Here is a 20849-nt window from a genome sequence, read left to right as displayed (position 1 = left end):
GAACAAATATCGCCATCTAGAGTATAATTTATGAAACGCATATTTATTCGTAGAAGGCATTTTTAATTTATTCATAAAATATACATTATAATCTTGATAAGAATTTGTCAGATCCAGTGTCAAACAGCTTATGTAGAAGTTTAAATACAGAAATCTGATAGGTTATTGATAAAGGTGTGCAGCCCTCTTAAATAAAATAATCACATTTTAATCTTATTGATGAATATTAAAAAAAAGTCAAGAATTCATAAGGATATGACATCATTGGGAAAAAACTCGGTGACAGAAAAAACACAAACACACCACACAGGTAAAGCCCTCAAAAAAAATTTTCTAAACATCTAGCTCTGCAAACTTCTGTAGGTAATGTAGAATTACAAATATATTGAAGTGTATTTCTAAAATATTTAAAGGCCCGATGTGTAGTCCACTCATGTACTGTTTTGAAGGAGCAGCTAAAAAAAAAAATCACATGTCAATGCCATAAATATAGCAGCAACACCACCCAAAAGCACTTCTGTAGAAATGTGACAGCTGCACTGCTCCTACAGATACTTGAAATCAGAAATAAAAAAAATACAAATATACATTGATGGTTGAAATTTAAGGCATTTCAAAACACGCTATATAATGCTAACTGATCAAATTAAAGCCATACATGCCACACATCAACAAAAAACATCAGTTCAATGTAATCAAAGTAATAAATAGGACACTAAAATTTAACAACTAAAATAAAACTATTAAAAATTGTTAAAAACTGGACTAGTCTGACACTTGCAATGTATGTCAGACACTCCTGTACATCTAATCCCGACATGTCCTGGGATGTCAAACAGTGTAGTCCAGCTCTGCATTCAGATCGGTGTACATCTCATAGATGGCATCTACAGTGGGCGTGTAATTCACCAGGAACTGACGTATATTTGCCATACAGTCCTCCTCTGGCACCTCTTGCCCTTTAGACAAAGCCTTCAGGAAGTTCGACCTGTAGGGAGCTGCCAGTAAAGCTGCCTGTCATCAACAAAAAAAGAGGAAAATAAGACACAATCATGAGGTGGAAATGGGCTAACTGAAGCAATATTGAATCCAAAATAATTTAGGTCACAATGTTATAGAGAAAAAATATAGAATGTGGGCATAAGGATAACAGTAGCATTCAGTAGATATTGTGCTCCCAGCCTCAGGTTCATCTGAATCGACAGTGTGTCCTCCACAGATTTTAAGGTTGAGTTGAGCCTCTGAACAGATGAGGCTCATAAAAATTACCTCAATATAGCAATCCAATGCATTATTGAACAAATTCATATATATAATATTCAATTTTGAAGTTTTTATCTAAACATTAACTAATAAAATCAGCAGATATTTTCATTTTTTCCATGCTAAAATTATAAACATGGAACGAAAAATTGTGGGTTTATGCTCATTTTACTGAGAAGATTTTCAAAGTATTTTTCCAGCTCCTCTCATCTTTAATGATGCAAAAGTGAAAGTTCAACCACTGAGTAATTTGTTTGATGATAAGAGGGGGGGGGGGAATGAATTCCGGCTTTAAAAAATGCAGAACATTTTAAGACATATGAAACCTTCAAGTTTTTATCTAACAAAAGGCATGACTTCAGCATATTTTAGTCAAGTTCCCTGACAATATATCAGTTTTTCAGCTATGCTCTAGACAAAAATGTTTGCATGGACATACATACATGACATATACCTACATGCTGGAAGGAATATAGGTTGAATTGTTATGCAATAGAATAGGATACCTATTCTAATCTATTGACAGATCAGGTTTTATGTTACTTCTGTGATATTACAGCAAAGAAATTATGACAAGGGGCCTCTAACTCACGTTGAAAACGGTTCGAACCATCAAACCATGGTATTTCTTCAGTGCTTGTTCATAGGCTTTAATGACATTAACCCGAATATGGTTGGGGTTGTTCTCATCCCTGTCTCCATCTGCTAAACTCTGCAGGAGGACCTGTATGAAACGGAGACCTCTGCAGGAGAGGCCCAGAATAAAATGAATGAGCCTGTGGGTTTCAGTTCAGCAGCTGAAAGTTCAACAATCAGGGAGTGTTTACCTCTTAAGCCACATCAGAGCTAATGTCGCTCCAACTTTAGGCCATTCCGCTGCATTGGATTCTCGCTCTGCCACAACAATGTCCTGGAGGGTGACATACTTCATAGGATCCTTCAAGTAGACCGCTTTAATTTTCTGAAAGAAGTCACATTCAGGTTCAATTTGCTGATAGACATGGCACCACTGAGTTCAAATTCAAGTTTAGATTCCTGAATGAGATTTAAAAAAAAAAAAAAAAAAAACTTTAGTAGAAGCTAAAACACACACACACACACACACACACACACACACACACACACACACACACACACACACACACACAGATGTGGATCTTACCGTTATATTTCCATTAATATCTGATTTGATGATGGAAAATATTTTTGATCCCATGCAGTCTGAAAGAGAAACAGACATTTGAGAGCAAACCAATAAAATATGAATGAACGGAACGCACATGTGTCCGGCTCGGGAGGGGAGGATGAATACAAATGAGACAACAAATGAGACACGTTTGGGTGAAAAGAGAAAAGACAGACAACGCACAGTTAAGGCACAATGAGGCCAATGTGTGCTCTGTTGAATGAGTAAACAAAGACTTTCTGTACAGCCGTCCATCGTGACCCAGCAGACCCGATACTTCGGATGAAATAACAGCCTGTCGATATGTGACAGCAAGACATTTCAACTAACGCATCGTGATCGAAGTGTGAGCCGTGACAGTTCCCCGCACCGCCTCGACGGTGCCTCTCACGGATTTTACACGATCACGTTACGCGTTACGCGTTCCGAGGCGATCAGGTGGACGCGCACTCACCGAAGAACGAAGGAAGATGAGCGACAGTCTCCAGGAAAAACTTGGTGTCTATGGACTTGTCGGGAGGAAGCTCACTGAATTCGTTTTCCAGCAGAAGAGACATGGTCCAAACGTTCAAGCGTCCCGATGAAACGCAGCGGGTTTCGAGCGGAGCAGCTCTCGGCTGTGAAGAACCCGGAACTATTTTTCTTGTCGGATGGGCGGGGTAGAGCCGCCAGCTGCGAACGTCTGCTTTCTCCTCCAACAGGTGTGAAAGTTTACAGCGGTGTGAGAGAGCGTCTCTGGTGCTGCCCCGCACACTCTCTAATCATTATTAAGTCTTACATTTACTCCTACATTATTGTCTTGGACACAAATTATACTCCTACGCTTAGTCTACTTACTGACATCGTACTCTAACCATTGGATTATAAATGTGAGTATGAGGAAATAAAATGTATGACACATGCTTATAAAATCTGCATAAGAGAAATAGAGGTGTATATGACGATAGTCTATTATAAACCAGTGTGTGAATAAAGCAGTGCAAAATTGTGTACTAGTGCGTGTGAGAAAATACTGGTCTAGGTGAGAGAATGCTGAAATCAATGACAGTATACCAGTGTATTTTTAGGTGAGAGTATACCAGTGATAGTGGATACTAATATAGGTGAGAGCATACCAGTGGATGTATGTCAGGGAATACTAATATAGGTGAGAATGTGTGTCTGAATACTAATGTGAGAGTATACCAATGAATGGATGAGTACACCAGTCAAAGTGATAGCATGTTAATGCGGTTGAGTCTAACCTAGGGATGTAGAACAACTTAGTTTGAAGTATGAACAGAATATAACAGTATATGTGGAAATATACTTGATGGCAGCATACTACTGTAGCGTGTCATACAGTTGTCTAAGAGTTTAATAGTGCATGTGATAGCTTTCATTATAGAATGTATGACAAAGGATAATATATTCAATTGGATTCTCATGAAAACAGATGTTGAAAGAAAAGTCACCGTAAACAACAAAAAGATGAGGTATAAATGAAGCTTTATTATACCTAAAACTCAGACTGCTATTAACCACAGAGGCAGTGGTAGACAATAAGTTACAGAGGTCAATGTCAGGGTCAACACCAGTGGTGGAAGGTAACTGAATACACATACATGATCTGTGTAACAGTAATCAATTGATACAGATTTTAAAAAGTGGCAAATTACTTAAAATCTGTACTCTTACCTTATTTTGGAACTAGCCCAGTACATATTAAAATTTATCATTACTCAATTTGTTACACTCAAGGATGTTTCAAAAACGAATTTCGTAGATTCAATGCATTTTAACCACCATCAAAAAAAAAAGTTTTTTATTTCTCAATGAAAAAAGGCATTATTAAGTCTACTCAAGTAATAATTAACTCCACTCCATTTGTGTATCGTATTCCAGTTCTCTGACCACCTCTGGTTGAAACTTATTTGCCTTACAACAAGTGACACATTAGACCCAGATTCCACAACAGGTACTTTAACTCCCCTTAGGGCACATTTACTTTACAGGTGATTGTAAACCTTAGCCGTGACTAGAGGCAGCATCTAACACACTGGACGTAAAGCACCACACAAAATAAACAGAGATTAAAAAGGTGCCTCTAACTTTGTGCCAGCTGAGACCTCCCAAAACTCAGAACAAAAGTTAGTCTGTCAGGAACATCATGTTAAAACGAAAGCTTATGAAAATAAACATTGGCATTTTATCAGAGGTATGACACAGTTTATAAATAGCATTTGGGTTATTCTCGATAAAGAATTAAATGGATACATACATCTTATATATTTGCATTATGCGATTCGAAATGGGATTTCACACAGGCCATTGAGGTCATCTCTCGCTCATGCATGCACACACACCACATCAGAAGTATGGCTGTAACATTATAGCTCCAAAAATTAAAAGATACTTATAAACACATCTGAAATCAGTGCAGACGGAGTGAGCCGTTGAATCACCTGCTGCAGCTGCTGGATGGAATGCGAGTTTGGTTCTGCTGGTCTGACATGTTGCTCGATGCAGCGACACTATTTTTAGAAATCACAGTTTGCTTGCTAAATAAAACGTTTTATCTCTAAGCAAGTGGTATCACAATGATTCAAGATTAAAATACTGTTGTTGTTTCGTAATAGTACTTATGATAGCTTAAAAAATAAACAGGAGTCACGTGTGTCGATTAAAGTTCATCAGTTCTGATCCTTGATGGAGGCGTCTTCGCACACTTCTGTCCTCTCAATTTGGGCGGGGGGCAGTAAAAAGCTAATTATTTCACATCTACACACCACAATGCACTATTGGAAATTGTGTTGACACTGAATGAGTGGTAAATAATAGTAACATATTCTGACCCGCATCTTAAAAAACAAATGTTGAACGCACATCTCCATGATATTGTTTACTCCACGATACCAAAACAGCAAAAGATATCTGATTATCTGGATTTTGCATGAACATCTGTTTATTGTGTTTTTAAGATTTTCACACCTCAAACAACGTTTGTGAATGCTTACTGAGGGTATGGCCAAACAAAGAAGCGATGCCAACACTAAGTTCAATTCAACAGAATGGTTGATAAACCTATTTTAAGTGTGTCAGACATGTCTTTGGATTTTAGTTATTTTCTTTGGTCGTCACAGTGACAAGTTGCTTGGCAGCTTTGGCAATGTCATAAGCGCATTGAATGACCTGCTGGGTGACCAGCTGGATGTCCGACGGACAGGGGTTGTGCTCTGCCGCCTTCTGGCACTCTCCATGTAGCCGTGATGCACTAGAGGTAAGCAAACATAGAGACCCCCGCACAGTCTCCAAGGACGGCCTCTGCAGTGGGGAGGAGAAACAACGTCTCTAAATAAACCTTCATTGTGATCAGCAGGTTTCATATGTGTGGGTAAACATAAAACAAAGTAATTCAATAGAGTGTAAACAGAAAACCAAGTAGAGTCACAAGCAAGAGTATACCCAATATAGATAAACCTTTTTTTTTCTTTTAGCTGCTTTTTAAACAAACAATAAATCCCTTCATTGTTCAAGGAAAAGACATCAAGGTGGGACTCATCTTACTTTGGGAAACAGGGCAGCCATTTCTGTCACAGCCATGCAGATCTTTTCCGAACAAGGCAGGAAGCTACGGGATATGGACACAAGAGGGTGAATGGGTCATAAGAAAGATACTTTCGTTATCATAAAACTGAATAAGAGCAATCTGGACTTCCAGTAACGGGATCCTAATTCTACTGTTTTGGTTAAAGGCGCTCTTTTCAATTTTATGCAAAGTGTATGACATTTGATATAGTGCTCACGTTGTATATAAAGTCATCTAAAATATTACAGCCGTTTACATAAGTCAGCATGTCTCAACAACGTAAGAAATTACTGACATACTACCTACTGTGTTTACACAACTTGACATTTGCTTGGTAATGGTGTAACTTTCTAGAGCAGAGAAAACTAGAATGATATGGCAACAAAATAATCACACTGCAAAAGTCTACATTGTACCAGAAAGTCGATGCGTCTGTAGTTTAATACTAATTACAGTACTGTAAATCGGTGCCTCAAACAAACAAATGTACATCTGAAAGCTGTGTGACAATTCAGAACTACAAGATTGACCATGAACTTTCTGAATCTACAAACATCTACCTTTCATGTTTGGTCTCCTGCGCAGCTCTCAGAAGCTCCTGTATGTTCTTGGTGATCTGCTCCGTCTTAGAGATGACGTCCTCTGTGCATGGCAGTGTGGCATCTTCCTCCCCCTCTTCCACTGCATCAGAGGATGGAACAGAGCGGCTGCAAATAAAAACAAAACGATCCATTTCTGTGTGCACGGAATATAATGAAGAGAAACTACATTTCTTATCTGTTAAGCAGAGTTGTGTTTTTGTTTTGCGCAGGTGGGGGGAGATGTTTCACTCCTGAATATGTCTGGATTCATTTCAAATGATAATCTGATTACAATTGGCTGATGAAGTGAAATGTGATTCATTGGCTCATTCATTGAAGAAGAGATTAAAGCTAGATAAAATTTGTCACCAGTTAGTGAAAGAGTACGTAATCAAACACGTCAAGCCTGCTTCTAAAGATTTATTCACCATGGAAACTCATTTGGAAAAATGACAGAAAAAACTAACATAATGTGCAATCTAGTTTCACATCTTCAGCAAGGAAAACAATGAAAATCCAGGGACTACTGGGTAGGTGTATAATCATGATAAATAACTGTCAGGATACAGTTATTATGGGGAACCGGTAAGCTAGTTTTACTGAAGAAACTAAAGATTTCAGTTCACGTCAAATAAATATGGTTTTCATACCAGTTTTCAACAACCTCCACAAAGAGAACAATCAGAACGTCTGAAATGAGTCTTAAAATATAAAAAGATTTTGAAAGTAAACATCATTTTGCATCAGTAAATACAAAGTCAGATTTTCTTACACTTCTTCCAGTTCACTGTGGTTAGGCGTAGAGTCATAATCCCTCTCCAGCATGATATTCTGTCCTTCCAGACTGCAGCCCTACAGAGACACCAGGGGGTTACAGTCATATACACCCTACAACATAAATGATCGGTAGGAAAGAAACGGCTGGTAAGAACAGATCTGAATCATGCATTTGTGAACTCAATCCCAGGTTCACACAATCAGACAAATGGCTGGAAAGCAAACAAAGAGAAGACAGGAAATAACAAGGTTGTTGTGGTAACAGTGCAGTAGATGCAATTAGTGAATGCCAAGAATTCCTACTGAAAACTGAGAACGGCGGGTACAAATAATAACCAGCATACTGTCATGAGCCATTTTATACATCTTCCACAGGTGCTGGACTCTGCTGTCTGACCACTTGGCCAGACTTTCTCATGTTTCATCATCATCTTTGATGACTTGAGCATGAACAGGTCTTGCTAAAGGCTTGCTGCAGACAAAAAGCAGGAGTCTTTCAGACAGCTGAATATAAGCAGAGTCACTGTGGAGAAAGCAGGCAGGCAGAAACACAAGTCAAAGAGAGAGAAGATTGGAAAGTCAAGCAAAGGGACAATTTTCATTGTCCCCTGGGGGGGCTGCCTCTGAACCTCGGGAAACTTCAGTACTTAACCCTTCGAGATCTCTCATCCCACGACCAGGACAGGGAAGAGGGGAAGGTAGGGAGTGAGGAAGCAGCCGTCCCCAAAGGACCCCTTCCAATCTAGAAAGGGGTCAAACCAAGTTGAGCATACTCATGTTGAGATGCGATAAAAGAATGAATGAAAAACCAACACCTGCCACATGCCAAGCATCATTTTCTTGTCTTGTGAGTACAACCCAGCAGGAGCGGTGCAGCATCTGTTCTTACATTGGTGGGGAAGGGCTGTAAAACGACTCCATCCTCATGCCGGGCTGTTTCACCTCGGTGGGGGTACTGCTTCGGACTAGAGCCCGTCTCATACATGGACATGGCACGACATCCGCGGGGTGGGTGACGAGCAAAGGGTCCCTGGAGGGGTTGCTGTCCACTGGGGGTCTGCCATCTCAGTGTTGTGTTTTCAGTCTGCAGGGAGTTAAGCTGGAGAGAACAAAACATCTTTCAATTCAATTGCAGCTGGGGGGATGATCTGCTTACAAAAGTCCAACCGTATATCAATAATAGAGAGGAAAACACCTAAGCCTTTAAGAGCAAAGCAATTCCTCAATTTCAAGCTCACATTCACCTCTTCGTTTCTGGTCTCTTTCTCATAAGGAAGATGTTGGTTTCTGGCATGAAATGCTGACACTGTGTTGATAACAAACATTGAAGTGCTAACCTCAGTGACACCTTGAGAAACCTGCAGATGAAGCTGTTACCCTTATTTACATTTACACTTAAATACACTTAAAATGCATATAAACAATTTTCAGTTCCCTGTCTGAAAATATGGCACCCATATTATTTACATTTTTAGTATATGTTAGTAAAAAAATAAATTGTCAAGAAGAGCAACATTGAGGTCAGTACTAACAGTGATGCCTATAGTGTCCTTTAGTTTATGCATCAGGCTGTGACACAAAATTCCTAGCATGAAAAAACAACAAAGATTTTAGTCAGCAAAATCTTCCAAAACCTGAAAAAGTCTAAAATAATGTGTCATTAATAGAAATTTACCAAAGGCAGTGATGATACTACTGAAAACAGAGACTGTTGTTCTGTCTTTTTAAAATATTACTGGAATGGTGGCAGAAATCTTAAGAGAAAGAGAATCTGAGAAAAAAAAGTACATGTGACTAGCACAACAGCCGTGTTGGGCTTTACTGTATCACTTAGAAATAAACAACTCAGTGAGAGACATGCCTCAATCTTCAAATACACCCATCATTGGTATGTTGTTTGTGCATGCTTAATGCTTCCAGGAGTTCTGTAGTCGGGAAAGAACCTGGTGAGTGTTGGAATGAATCCAATTATAAGGTCTAGATTCATTGTAAGCATTACTGGACTATAATGAAACTGGAAGGTTGGGGCATGTGCCAAGATCAAATTTTGGAGTAGATCCAGATAAAGTGGCAGCTCCAGTTGTTTTTTCTTTCTCACTTTCCCTTCATGATATGGATGACTTTATTCGGTTGGATTAACAATTGGAAATTTAATTACAACGGTCTGCTGGGCCTTGGCAGAGGTGTATGATATAATAATTAGTATCTGATCCTCTTGTCATCCAATTCAAGACTACGAATCCTCCCCCTTTTTCTGACCACAAATACTCACATCTGATCCAGTTTAGTAGGTTCAACAACTTGAACAGCAGAGAATGGTGACTGTTTATAAACACCACAAAATTTCAGCACCATCGAGAAAACACCCTGGAATCTGACATTCCCTGCTGATATAAACGACAGAGTTTCAAGTAGGTATCATAAACATAATAACACACCCTTTTCTGCCATGGAAGAAGTCATTGCTGAAATTTTTCCATAATTAAAATAAGGGTATCAACCAGTCAAGCATTACAGAAGATATAAATACCAGACATCCAATAAAAGAGGATGTTTAATTATAGATCTGAATGTCATTGTGTATTTTGTCATACTACATAAATGTACAACCATACAAGTGTCAGGATTACAGGTGAATTTACGAACCTTTCCCTGCATCATTCGCAGCTCTTCACTAAGGTGACAGTTGACTTTAAGAAGCTGTTGTATTTTGGCTTCTGATGCAGTGAGGGCACTCTTCACCTCCATAAACTCCTGCACTGTGATTGGTCCGTCTGAGAGGTCAGATGACTCTGAACTCTGCAGAAGAACATGTTCCACAGGATGGGATCACAAGTTTTACATAAAGGTGTATTTAAATGTCTTGACTGCTGAACATAAAAAAAACAAAACACTAACCTTGGTTCTGCTGTCATTGCAGCTGTCCCCACAGGTGGCTTCTTGCGCTGGATCTTCATCTGATGCCACGCTGTCATAATCTGGCTGGTCATTGTCTTGGCTTTCGCTGTTACGTTGACCATCTATTCCCTGAAGGATCAGCTCCACACTGTCTGAAAGCAGTAGACCAGATCCAAGTATAAGAGATAAAATAGGCACTGCTGGCTGCAGATAGTTAAATCAAACAGCTGAGTGCACATGTCCATTTGTATTTATTCAAACCAAACATCAGAACTTTGTTTCGTTTCTTTAAATCTTTTAATGTGGTAATAGAGACAAATATCAAAAGTACCAAAAAACAGCCAAAATAGGTCGGGGCTGTAGGGGTTAACTCGCACAAGGATGAAACTGCACTATGATGTGGTTTCCTATCATTTACAGAATGCATACATTTCCAGAATAAAACAGCTGCAAATCCACAACAGCATTTCTGCATGATCGGAAGTATGTGGCCCACATTTTAGTGGCCTATAGCTGAGCCAATATGATTTACATTTACCAATTTTCTGCAAGATATTCTGAACTACTTTCAGATTTATTTACTGCTCAATTTTAGTTTTGTTGTTATGTACATAAAAATTCAGGCTGAGCAATAAAACAATCTCAGGAAGTTAGCGCTGATACCAATGAACTTTTTATAAGCTACGGATGGATGTTAAAACCAAAGAAAGCCTCACAGAGCAGAAACAACCAGATGCAAACCCACAGAGGAGAAAACGAAACACTTTTAATGTATAAATCAGTGCAGTCAACATCAATAATTATTATCTTAAGCATAACATAAAGGAGAGAATACAACTATATGAAACATTAATAGGCTTCAATAATTAAAATGATAGCCTGGAAACATTATCAAATTATGAACAGTGATAAAAACACTTCAATCAATACGGAAAAAGATACTGTAATTATTTTTTTCTTGGCATGCTGTCCAGCTTTGACACCAGCAAATAGATTTACTGCAACAGCATGGATAAAGGGGAAAACAAAATTATAGTACCAGATAAATTTAGTGTCTAAACCTAAAGAAAAAAAAAGAAAAAAAACCCATTTACCTTTGGGGCTTTCGCAGGAATTCCCCCACTGCCGCCGTTTAGCATCAGTTAGGATATCGATTACCAGGGTGGCAAATTCGTGCGCACTAAACCTGGCCAACTTTTGACGGCCCTGGTAGAACAAATGTTTTAAAACGTGACCAGAAAGGTATGTCAGGAATCACACCTTAAATTAAGGTTTAAACATCAAAAGCAATACTAATCTTTTAACTTGCCTGGTTTCTGGTGGAGGAGTACTCAGGATTCACAGGCAGAAAAGGAACAACTGTGGTGTCTGTCACAAGTGTGCTGTGGTTCTGTGTAGCCAGCCACACTGATAAAACACAACAGAAAATATGCACGCACGCGCGCGCACACACACACACAAACACACACACACACACACACACACAAATATGTACAGTACATATACATATGAGATACATTTTGGTTGGCACAAGCAAAAAGAAGACATTTTACACATTTTCTTATCTCAGAATTTCACCTGCATCTGTTTCTCTTCTGTCAACTTCATCATAAACATCCATGGCAAGCTCTTCAAACTGGTGGTTACTCAGCTGGAAGAAAAAACTCAAAAGTCTTGTCTCATATCATAAACACTGAGAAGCAACTGAGTAAGAGAAAATAACTTGGGGATGGAGTTGCATGTAAAAATGACTCACCGATTGGAGCTTCTTCTTTGCAGCTTTGGCAAACTCAGACAAATCCAGGCTGCTTTAGATGAAAATGTTTCACCAATTAATTTTATGCTGACTGCATTACAAACAAAGACATAGACTGGAAAAACTGACAAGACTACTTACTTATTTCTTATCCATCAAAAGAATGTGGCATAGGAAAAATAAGATCGTAATTATTTAATGAATGTTTTTGCACCTTTAAACAAAGCTAAATTAAAGCCTTGACCACGAGCTTGTCTTTTTTTCTTGTGCATATCAATAAAGGTTTTGCTGCCAATAGAGAGAAAACAGAATCCCCTCTAGTTATTACCTGTCTGCCATCTGTGGGATGATGAAGTGCTGCCCATTTCTGTGATCTATAACACAATAAGGACATGGAAAAGTGAGCAACTACATCAGCTCTCAGACAGCAAGCAGCACGTCCAATTGTTGTGTCTACTTACCTGGTCTTCTACCACAAAGGTAAAAGGTTAGGCGGTCAGTGAGTTCATACTGTATCTCCACAAGCCTTTCTGCCAGCTCCTGATGTCCCGCTTGTCTGCACAGATAAGAAAGCGAAGGTCATGTTACAGAAATTTGGCTCTGTACCAAAGCTAATAAGTCCATGTCTGCACAATTTACAGGACCAATACATCTGAATATGCGTACAAAAGTGGCTTGGGGACTCTATCGATGTAACAGGGGTAAAAGTGAAGTAGACTCATGTTGATACATCATGCTTAGGAACGTCCATGTCTATGCTCTAGAGGAAAAACTTAACAATATTGTTTGTACTTTGATTTTCTTTGGTAAACTAGGAAAGTTTCCTGTGACTCACATTTCTGTGTTCAGATAGAATATTTTTTTTCATTTTTAGCACATCATTTAACCTTTTCCCAAACAAGTCATGCTGAGTCAGGGAGCACACCAAGAAACAGACTTTTTCTGTCTGCTTCTGTCCCGTTTATTGTCTTATTCAGTTACCGGTAGCCAGACTGACATAATGTCTGTGGGTCAGAGCCTTATGTTCATTGTAGTGTGAGGCATGTTTTTGTTTCCCCTTCGTTCTGATGACATTTTCTCCAATGACATGGATCCAGCATTTAGGTCTTCTGATGCTGCCTCTGGTCACCATGTTGCAGTAGTTTGTACCAGTCAGTCTGACAGACTGTTCCACCAAAAGTGTGACAAAGTGCACTGCCTAGAGCACAATGTCTTTTTCCCACAACCCCACATGCCCGTCCGGCATCCCGCAAGGCCCCACAATGTGTCTCTAGATGACAGACCAAAGGCAGCTTAGCTCACATTACTCTAACTTCCTCAAATGTTTTGTAAAACTCTAGGGAAAATAGAACATGTGATCTTAAAATTCAATCAACAATTTATTGTTAAAAGATCCACTCTAAATACATCATTAAAATCTATTAGTAATTAAATTATTCATGGGTGACGGTGGTGGCCTGTGAACTTGCAATGCTCTTCAAAGCTGGACAACAATACATCAAATGGAATTTCTGAAATCATGTGTTGTAAAAAGTCAGTGGTAATGCTACAGATTTACTTTTAGCTTTTAGATAAAACTACATTTGAGCACAACAATTATTGTGAAAAAATAAATTAAAAACTTAGGTGATGTTTACCGAGCATAATCGATGGGGGTCTTTCCACTGGAGTCCAGCGCACCGGGGTCAGCTCCATAAACCGCCAACAGCTCTGCTTGTAAATTTTGTCCTGCTTTTGCTGCTATGTGTAACGCAGTGTTTCCTTTCTCCTGTTGTTCGACAACACAGCACAGTAACCAAGCCTCAAAATGTGTTATTTTTTTAATCTATATTTATTTGCCTTCTGCTTAAAAGATACTTACTGGATGGAAAAAGTTTGCCTGCGCTCCTAACGATAATAGTCTTAGACAGGTCTCTAGGTTTCCGGTCCGAACACTGGAATGAAGTTGCTGAAAGGAGATTAACAAGTAGTGTGTTTTACATTCATTGTGGAATGTATAAACAAAGTGCTAGCTTTACCAAATGCATGTACCCAACGCTGATTATTCTTCTATTCCTTTCAACTTGTCCCTTTAGGGGTCGCCACATCGTGTCATCCTTTCCATGTCAGCCTGTCTTCTGCATCTTCCTCTTTAACAACAACTGTCATCATGTCTTTCCTCCCTACATCCACTCAGTTTCTATTTGGTCTTCCTCCTGCCTGGTAGCTCCATCCTTAACACCATTTTACCAGTATACTCACAATCTCTCTTCTGGACGTGTCCAAACCATCCCGGACCCTCCTTTCCAGCACCTTGGGGTAAACTTTCCCAGGGAGGCTGAGGAGTGGGATGCCCCTGCAGTTGACACACACCCTCTGGTCCCCCTTTTTAAAAAGAGGAACCACCACCCCAGTCTGCCACTCTTTCGGCACTGTCCCAGACTTCCATGCAATGTTAAAGAGGCGTGTCATCCATGACAGCCCCTCAACACCCAGAGCCTTCAGCATTTCCGGGCGAATCTCATCAACAGCTGGGGCTTTGTCACCGTGAAGTTGTTTAACTACCTTGGTGACTTCGCCCAGAGAGATTGACTCTAATCCCCCATCATCCTCCAGCTCTGCCTCTGCAACAGAGGACGAGTCAGTTGGGGTAGTTGGATTCAGGAGTTCCTCAAAGTGTTCCTTCCACCGACCCTCAACCTCCTCAGTCGAAGTGAACAGTGTCCCATCTTTGCTGTATACAGCTTGGATGGTCCCCCGTTTCCCCCTCCTGAGGTGTCGGACAGTCCTCCAGAACAACTTTGGTGCCGTCAGATAGTTCTCCATGGCCTCTCCGAACTCCCACAACCTCTGTTTTCCCTCCATCACAGCCGAGGCTGCAGTCCTTTTGGCCTGTCGGTACCCTGCAACTGCTTCAGGAGTCTCCAGGGACAACATGCCCCTGAAGGCCTCCTTCTTCAGTCGGACGGCTTCCCTGACCACCGGGGTCCACCGGGGTTCGAGGGTTACCGCCCCTTGAGGCACCCAAGACCTTGAGACCACAGCTCTCAGCTGCAGCTTCAGCAATGGAAGCTTTGAACATCGACCATTCAGGTTCAATGCCCCCAGCCTCCACAGGGATGCACGAGAAGCTCCTTCGGAGGTGTGAATTGAAGGCCTCGCGGACCGAGTCCTCCTCCAGACATTCCCAGTTCACCCACACTACTCGTTTGGGCTTACTAGGTCTATCCAAAGGTTCCTCCACCAACGGACCCAACTCACCACCAGGTGGTGATCAGTTGACAGCTCTGCCCCTCTCTTCACCTGAGTGTCCAAAACAAACGGTCGGAGGTCAGATGATACGATGACAAGATCAATCATTGACCTCCGACCGAGGGTGCTCTGGTACCAGGTACACCTATGAGCATCCTTGTGTTCGAACATGGTGTTAGTTATGAACAATTACTCATTACATCAAAATTATTGAAGATATATGACCTTGTAAGCTATTCAAATCTGACTGTTCAAATCATGTATAAGGTGGCCAACAACTGTTCACCACAAAATATCCTCGCATATTTCCAGAATAGTGAGCCCAACTACCAATTGAGAGGAAACAGTATTTTTTACAGAAGAAACAAGAACGACATTAAAAACATTTTCTATTTCTTTTACTATTGTGAAACTATGGAACAATTTGGACAAAAAAAGTTAAGAGTCTAGGAACCCTGTCTGCCTTTAAAAAAGGGTATAAAGCAGTGGTTCTTAACCTGGGTTCGATCGAACCCTAGGGGTTCTGTGAGTCGGTCTCAGGGGTTCGGCGGAGACGGAGGTCAAGAAAAAACACCCGACACAATGTGTCTCTGAACACTTGCTCTGAACACTTGCTATGTCAACTTCTTGTCTTGATCATCAATAATTGTAACAAAACTTGTTCCTGTGAAAAATGTTATTGTGAGCAGGCTCAGGGTCACATCTGAGATGACGGCCGATATTTAGAATAATAGTTTGGTGGATGTAAGATGTTGTGACTACATTGATAGGGGGAATGAATGATAGAAACCAGTGATAGAAACTGAGTGATTCTTTGTGGCTGGGAACAACAGTGCATCAACATCCTCAAGGCAAATAATTCATCTGTGGTACTCCTCCTAGGCACGAAACCATATTGTCACCCCAAATACTCACTTCCATCTAGCATCTACTACTCTTTCCCACAACTTAATTTTGTAACTCATCAAATTTATCCCTCTATAGTTTCGACAACTATGCAAATCACCCTTGTTCTTAAAAATGGGCATGAAAACACTCTTCCTCCATTCCTCGGGCATCTTCTCACTCATTAAAATTCTGCTGAATAACCTGGTCAAAAACTCCACATCCACCTCTCCTAGATGCTTCCATATCTCCACAGAAATTAACATTACTTCAAGTAAGGGATACAATGAAGAAATCACTTTAAAAAAGTACACAAATAGGACAATCTAAATTTCCATGCCAACTAATTATATGTATGTTGCTAAAGTCAGACAGTCCTAGTATGACATGTGCACTGAAATGGGTGACAACTTATGGCTGTTCAGAAAACAGATGTTCTATTTTATTTCACTAAACCATCATCAGTTTAAAGATAGATTCATAAACACATAGGAGAATGTTTCAGTAAATTTTTACATCTAAAAAATCATGGCAAATTAAGTGAAATTAGAACAACAGAAAAAGATTAATTACCTTACTGAGGTCTTTTGCGGTTACACTGTCATCCTCACGACAAGGCATCCGATGAACATATGCAAGCATCTGATATTTGGCCTTGATGAACTCTGTCTTGTTGGGACTGGAAAAACCATCAACAGTGAAAATTTGTACCATATACTCAAAATAATGCCATTTTGGTAACGTTCAAAAACATTCAAAGTCTACTCTAACTTCAAATCTCCTGATGTTTAATACTGACATTAGAGATGAGAATCTCTCACCACCTCGTCATTTGATTTACATTTGGAGAGAATTCACAGATGTATAAAGCAAATGTCCATGCAGCTTGATGCTGCAAAAATTTGGATTTCTAGACATTGCTTTTTTTTTCTTTGTTACTGACTGCTACATCTGAAACACAAAAATATTTGTAAGAAACATAAATTTCATTTTCATTGTTACATGTCCTCATCTAAAAAGAAATCAACCATAAGGATGAAAAGCTTATTAATCAGGCAATCACTATGATGAGAATTAGATTTTTCACTTTAAAAAAAAAAAGCATCCAGAAAGAACTTTCTACATGGTCATTGAAATCAGACACAAAACTTTCCATATGGCAACTCCACAGCAGTTCATTTGCTGTATATTTTCACATTTGCAAGTACAGTCATTTAATTTGTTAAAGTTAATGAGACAAATTGGCTGTGATGCCTGCTCATTGCACAGATGGAATGTGATGTATGTCAATTTGGAAATAGCAGAATTTAAAAAAATAAAATTCTACATTCTATATAATGACATGGGAAATGTTATAGGCACTCACTGAACTCTGTCCTGGGGGTTTGCTTTGCGCTTGCCGCTCACTGAAGAGGAAGGGTCAAGGAGGCTGTGCTCCCAGATAGAATTAGCTCCATTGCCGTACAGCGTCTGGACCATCTGAAACATGAAGCCAAAGAATCACCTTCATTGCATATATACGTGATGTTCCTGAATGTGTAACTACTGTTTCCATTACTTAAATACAGTTCAAAATGAGACTATTAAACCTCCATTTCATAAAAGGCTTTTTCAAAAATTATTATTACTGCAATTGTATTTATCAGGGGCGGCACGGTGACAAATCGGATAACACTGTCACCACACAGCAAGGGGGTTCCCAGTTCCTGTTCCGCTCTGTGCGGAGTTTGCATGTTCTCCCTATGTCTGCGTGTGTTCTCTCCGGGGTTCCTCCCACCTCCAAAAACATGCGCTTCAGGCGAACTGGCCGGCTTCAAATTGCCCGTAGGTGTGACTTTGTGTGCGTGCATGCACACATGATACTCTTACTGATTGCTGTTTCAAAATTATTCAAACGCTTGATGAAATGCTTTAGCAGCGTGACCTTCTGCAAATGTGATGCATGAAGCGAGGCACAAGCTTCTGGCAGCATTCCTGAGGAATCTTAGGACATTCCTCGAAGACAAAGGACTCCAGTTCTGTAACATTTCTGAATTTACATGCAGGAAGTTCAAAATCAAACCCCTGATATTCTGAGAGGTTCAAGATCAGGAACTGTGATGTCAACTCCAGAATGTTCCTGGTCTTCAAAACAAATGCCTTTAAGGATAATGACATCTGTTTGATCAATGTTATTTTGAGTTTGAAAGAATGCACGAGATCCAGTTTCGTCATCCTTTTGAAATGGCAAAATATTTTCTACACTGGAATCCATCTCCCAGTTCCTGAAGAGACAAAACACTTACCCGTGTAAGATAGATTATATTCAGTTGGTCGTACAATTTCAATATTTCACTATTCTATAAATATCATTTTGTTATGTGGACAAAATAATAATATGCGCACATCTGGAGGTTTTGTGCATATTGGAGCTGCGTTCCGATCTCCTCACCTGTAACTGGGAGGATGGCCACGGAGAATGAGTCAGATGTCGAACTTGAGAGCTGTGTCGCCCCAAACCTCGATGGATGCTGCAGCACTCATCGCAGATCAACACGCCCCTGTTGACGGAGGCCCAGCGAGGCTCTACAATAAGATGCAGATGCTAGTAAAACCGGTTTGGTTCACGAAAAGCACCGACATACAATCACCCTTCAGTTGGAATTAAATGGCGATGGTTAGTCCAGACAAACAAGGCTTTTCGCTAGCGGACAGCTGATCACGCCTATAGAGTAGTTGCTTCTTTAGGATTTTAGACACATCACAAAATCACTTCCACAAACGCAGCATGGAGTGTGTTTGTGTTGCGACAATATTATCAACTAATAATCAATAAGTTTGTGAGCTTTAGCGGTCTAATTAAGCTAATTCATCTGATTAAGCTAACCTTAACGAAGAGAACTCAGGAGATTCTAACAAGTTAAAATGTAACGCACGACACGCATTTATTTATTTAATATATCCACCAAGAAAAATAGCATTTACAACCAATGCAACACATTTATTTCATAATAATTTTTGAGCGTTTGGTAAAGTTAACACGGTTGGCTAGCTGCTGCTCAGTTGTTTCTAGCGTTAGCTGTCTAGCTAGGCAGCTAAAGTTAGCTTGTTTGACATCATTACCCGTAGCGCTGCAATCAGCGCAGACCTCTCTGCTTCGGACTCGCTTTGACATCCCTTGATAAAAAACCTTGGAGTCCACGACAGACGAATGAGTGAAAGACGTCCGAGAGCACAGATAGATAAAGATAAGACAGGATTGTCCGACCAGAACAGAATATATGCAGCGATCTCAGCAAACAAACCAACTGTGCCTGTCTGCCCTCCCCTGCTGGTGAACAAAGCAGTGTCCCATTCCAACACTCAGATGGATTCCTCCGTGCTTCCTTGTTCACTTGTTTCCTTGTTTCCTTTGACGTCTATCTCAGTCAGCACACGTCAGACACTGATTTACTTATTTACACTTACTTAATTTGCTTGGATACTTTTTTGTTATGTGTAAGGTAAGGCAAGTTTATTTGTATAGCACAATTCATACACAGGCAATTGAAAGTGATTTACAAAGGCAAAAAAATACAAGAACATTTATAAGACTGAGGGGGATTGAAACAAGACAATAAAATATCAGTAAAAGAGCATCTGAAAGGAAAAAGGCAATTAAACAGAATAACATATTTGAAATGAAGCTAATGATTAGAATAGTGAAGATGATTAAAGAACAGATTCAGGTAAATGCTGCAGTGAACAAAAATGTTTTTAGCCCTCATTTAAATGAAGTGACTGTTTGAGCAGACCTCAGGTAGTCAGACAGTTTGTTCCACAAGTGAGGAGCATAATAACTAATGCTGCTTCACTTTGTGTGGTTCTGTCCCAGATGACCTGAAGGGTCTGAAGGCGTCATAGGGAACTAATAAAACTTGCATGTATTTTGGTCAAAGACCATTTAGAGATTTGTAGAGCAGCAATAAAATTTTAAGGATTTAGGGATTTAAGTACTGGTGCGATGTCTGGTTTTCTGGTGTTCATAAGGACTCTGGTGGCAGCATTTTGGATCAGCTGCAGCTGCCTGATTGATTTTTTTATGTAGACCTGTAAGGACACCATTACAGTAATCTATCCTACTGAAATTGAAAGCGTGAACAAGTTTTTCTGTGTCTTTTTGAGACAGAAAACCTTTAATTCGAGCTATGCTCTTCAGGTGGTAATAGGCAGATTTAGTAATAGCTTTTAAGTGGTAAAATTCAGGTCTGAGTCTATAATTTCACCAAGATTTCTGGCTTGATTTGTAGCTTTCAATGACATGGAGTCAAGGTGACCACTGACCTTTTGGGGCCAAAAACAATCACTTCTGTCTTGTCTGGATAGAGCTGGAGGAAATTATGGTTCATCCATTCATTGACTTGATGTATACAATTGCTTAATGAAAGTAAGGGACCGTAGTCTTGTGATGACGCTGAAATGTAAAGTTGCGTGTCATCTGCACAAGTATGATAGGAGATGTTGTGGTATTCCATGATCTGAGCAAGGGGCAGAATGTAGATATTAAATAGAAGTGCTCCCTTGTGGAACCCCGCATGTGATCTTCCTTCACTCAGACTCATGTCATTTAGCATTGTGGCATCTTCAGAGTTGTGACATAGCAGTGTAAGTTACCCAACATGAGTTGTTCATCTTTAAGTCATACAAGTCTAAACATATCCCTACCAATAAGTCATTTATATTTGT

The 20849-nt window shown here is 39.8% G+C and overlaps 2 protein-coding genes across 4 annotated transcripts; both read right to left on the bottom strand.

Moving 5' to 3' along the window:
- Positions 1-48: 48 nt before the first annotated feature.
- Positions 49-3287, bottom strand: LOC137608659 (glycolipid transfer protein-like). Its single transcript, XM_068335181.1, has 5 exons — positions 2904-3287; positions 2426-2484; positions 2091-2224; positions 1856-2006; positions 49-1014 (listed from the first exon to the last, which is right to left on the bottom strand). The coding sequence occupies exons 1-5, from the start codon at positions 3004-3006 to the stop codon at positions 832-834; spliced, it is 630 nt and encodes a 209-aa protein (XP_068191282.1). The 5' UTR covers positions 3007-3287; the 3' UTR covers positions 49-831.
- A 937-nt stretch (positions 3288-4224) lies between these two features.
- git2b (G protein-coupled receptor kinase interacting ArfGAP 2b) lies at positions 4225-19446 on the bottom strand. 3 transcript variants are annotated; one of them, XM_068334526.1, is made up of 20 exons: positions 19248-19446; positions 18577-18710; positions 17512-17624; positions 16719-16824; positions 13891-13977; positions 13667-13797; positions 12491-12585; positions 12358-12403; positions 12030-12081; positions 11852-11924; positions 11583-11680; positions 11368-11479; positions 10274-10425; positions 10022-10174; positions 8265-8474; positions 8028-8117; positions 7371-7450; positions 6578-6724; positions 5996-6059; positions 4225-5752 (listed from the first exon to the last, which is right to left on the bottom strand). In XM_068334526.1, exons 1-20 carry the CDS (start codon positions 19297-19299, stop codon positions 5546-5548), a joined length of 2202 nt encoding a protein of 733 aa, XP_068190627.1. In that variant the 5' UTR covers positions 19300-19446; the 3' UTR covers positions 4225-5545. The 3 variants fall into 3 exon arrangements, with proteins under 3 accessions (XP_068190627.1, XP_068190628.1, XP_068190629.1); XM_068334527.1 differs by having other exon boundaries at positions 12030-12078; XM_068334528.1 differs by lacking the exon at positions 8028-8117.
- Positions 19447-20849: the final 1403 nt, after the last annotated feature.

This window comes from Antennarius striatus, chromosome 15 (genome assembly GCF_040054535.1).
Source record: "Antennarius striatus isolate MH-2024 chromosome 15, ASM4005453v1, whole genome shotgun sequence".
NCBI classification, from domain to species: domain Eukaryota; kingdom Metazoa; phylum Chordata; class Actinopteri; order Lophiiformes; family Antennariidae; genus Antennarius; species Antennarius striatus.
The sequence above is the reverse complement of the archived record's forward strand: the minus strand, read 5'-3'. Positions and strand labels throughout refer to the sequence as shown.

What these genes read in the sequence shown, in the direction of transcription:
- LOC137608659 (XM_068335181.1), bottom strand. Translation starts at nt 3,006, where the DNA reads ATGTCTCTTCTGCTGGAAAACGAATTCAGTGAGCTTCCTCCCGACAAG. An exon ending in ATATTAATGGAAATATAACG is followed by an intron (nt 2,225 to 2,425) that starts GTAAGATCCACA and finishes GACTTCTTTCAG; the next exon opens with AAAATTAAAGCGGTCTACTT. An exon ending in GCTCTGATGTGGCTTAAGAG is followed by an intron (nt 2,007 to 2,090) that starts GTAAACACTCCC and finishes CCTCTCCTGCAG; the next exon opens with AGGTCTCCGTTTCATACAGG.
- git2b (XM_068334526.1), bottom strand. Translation starts at nt 19,299, where the DNA reads ATGTCAAAGCGAGTCCGAAGCAGAGAGGTCTGCGCTGATTGCAGCGCT. An exon ending in AACCCCCAGGACAGAGTTCA is followed by an intron (nt 16,825 to 17,511) that starts GTGAGTGCCTAT and finishes TGGTTTTTCCAG; the next exon opens with TCCCAACAAGACAGAGTTCA. An exon ending in TGCGAATGATGCAGGGAAAG is followed by an intron (nt 8,475 to 10,021) that starts GTTCGTAAATTC and finishes TGTTCTCTCCAG; the next exon opens with CTTAACTCCCTGCAGACTGA.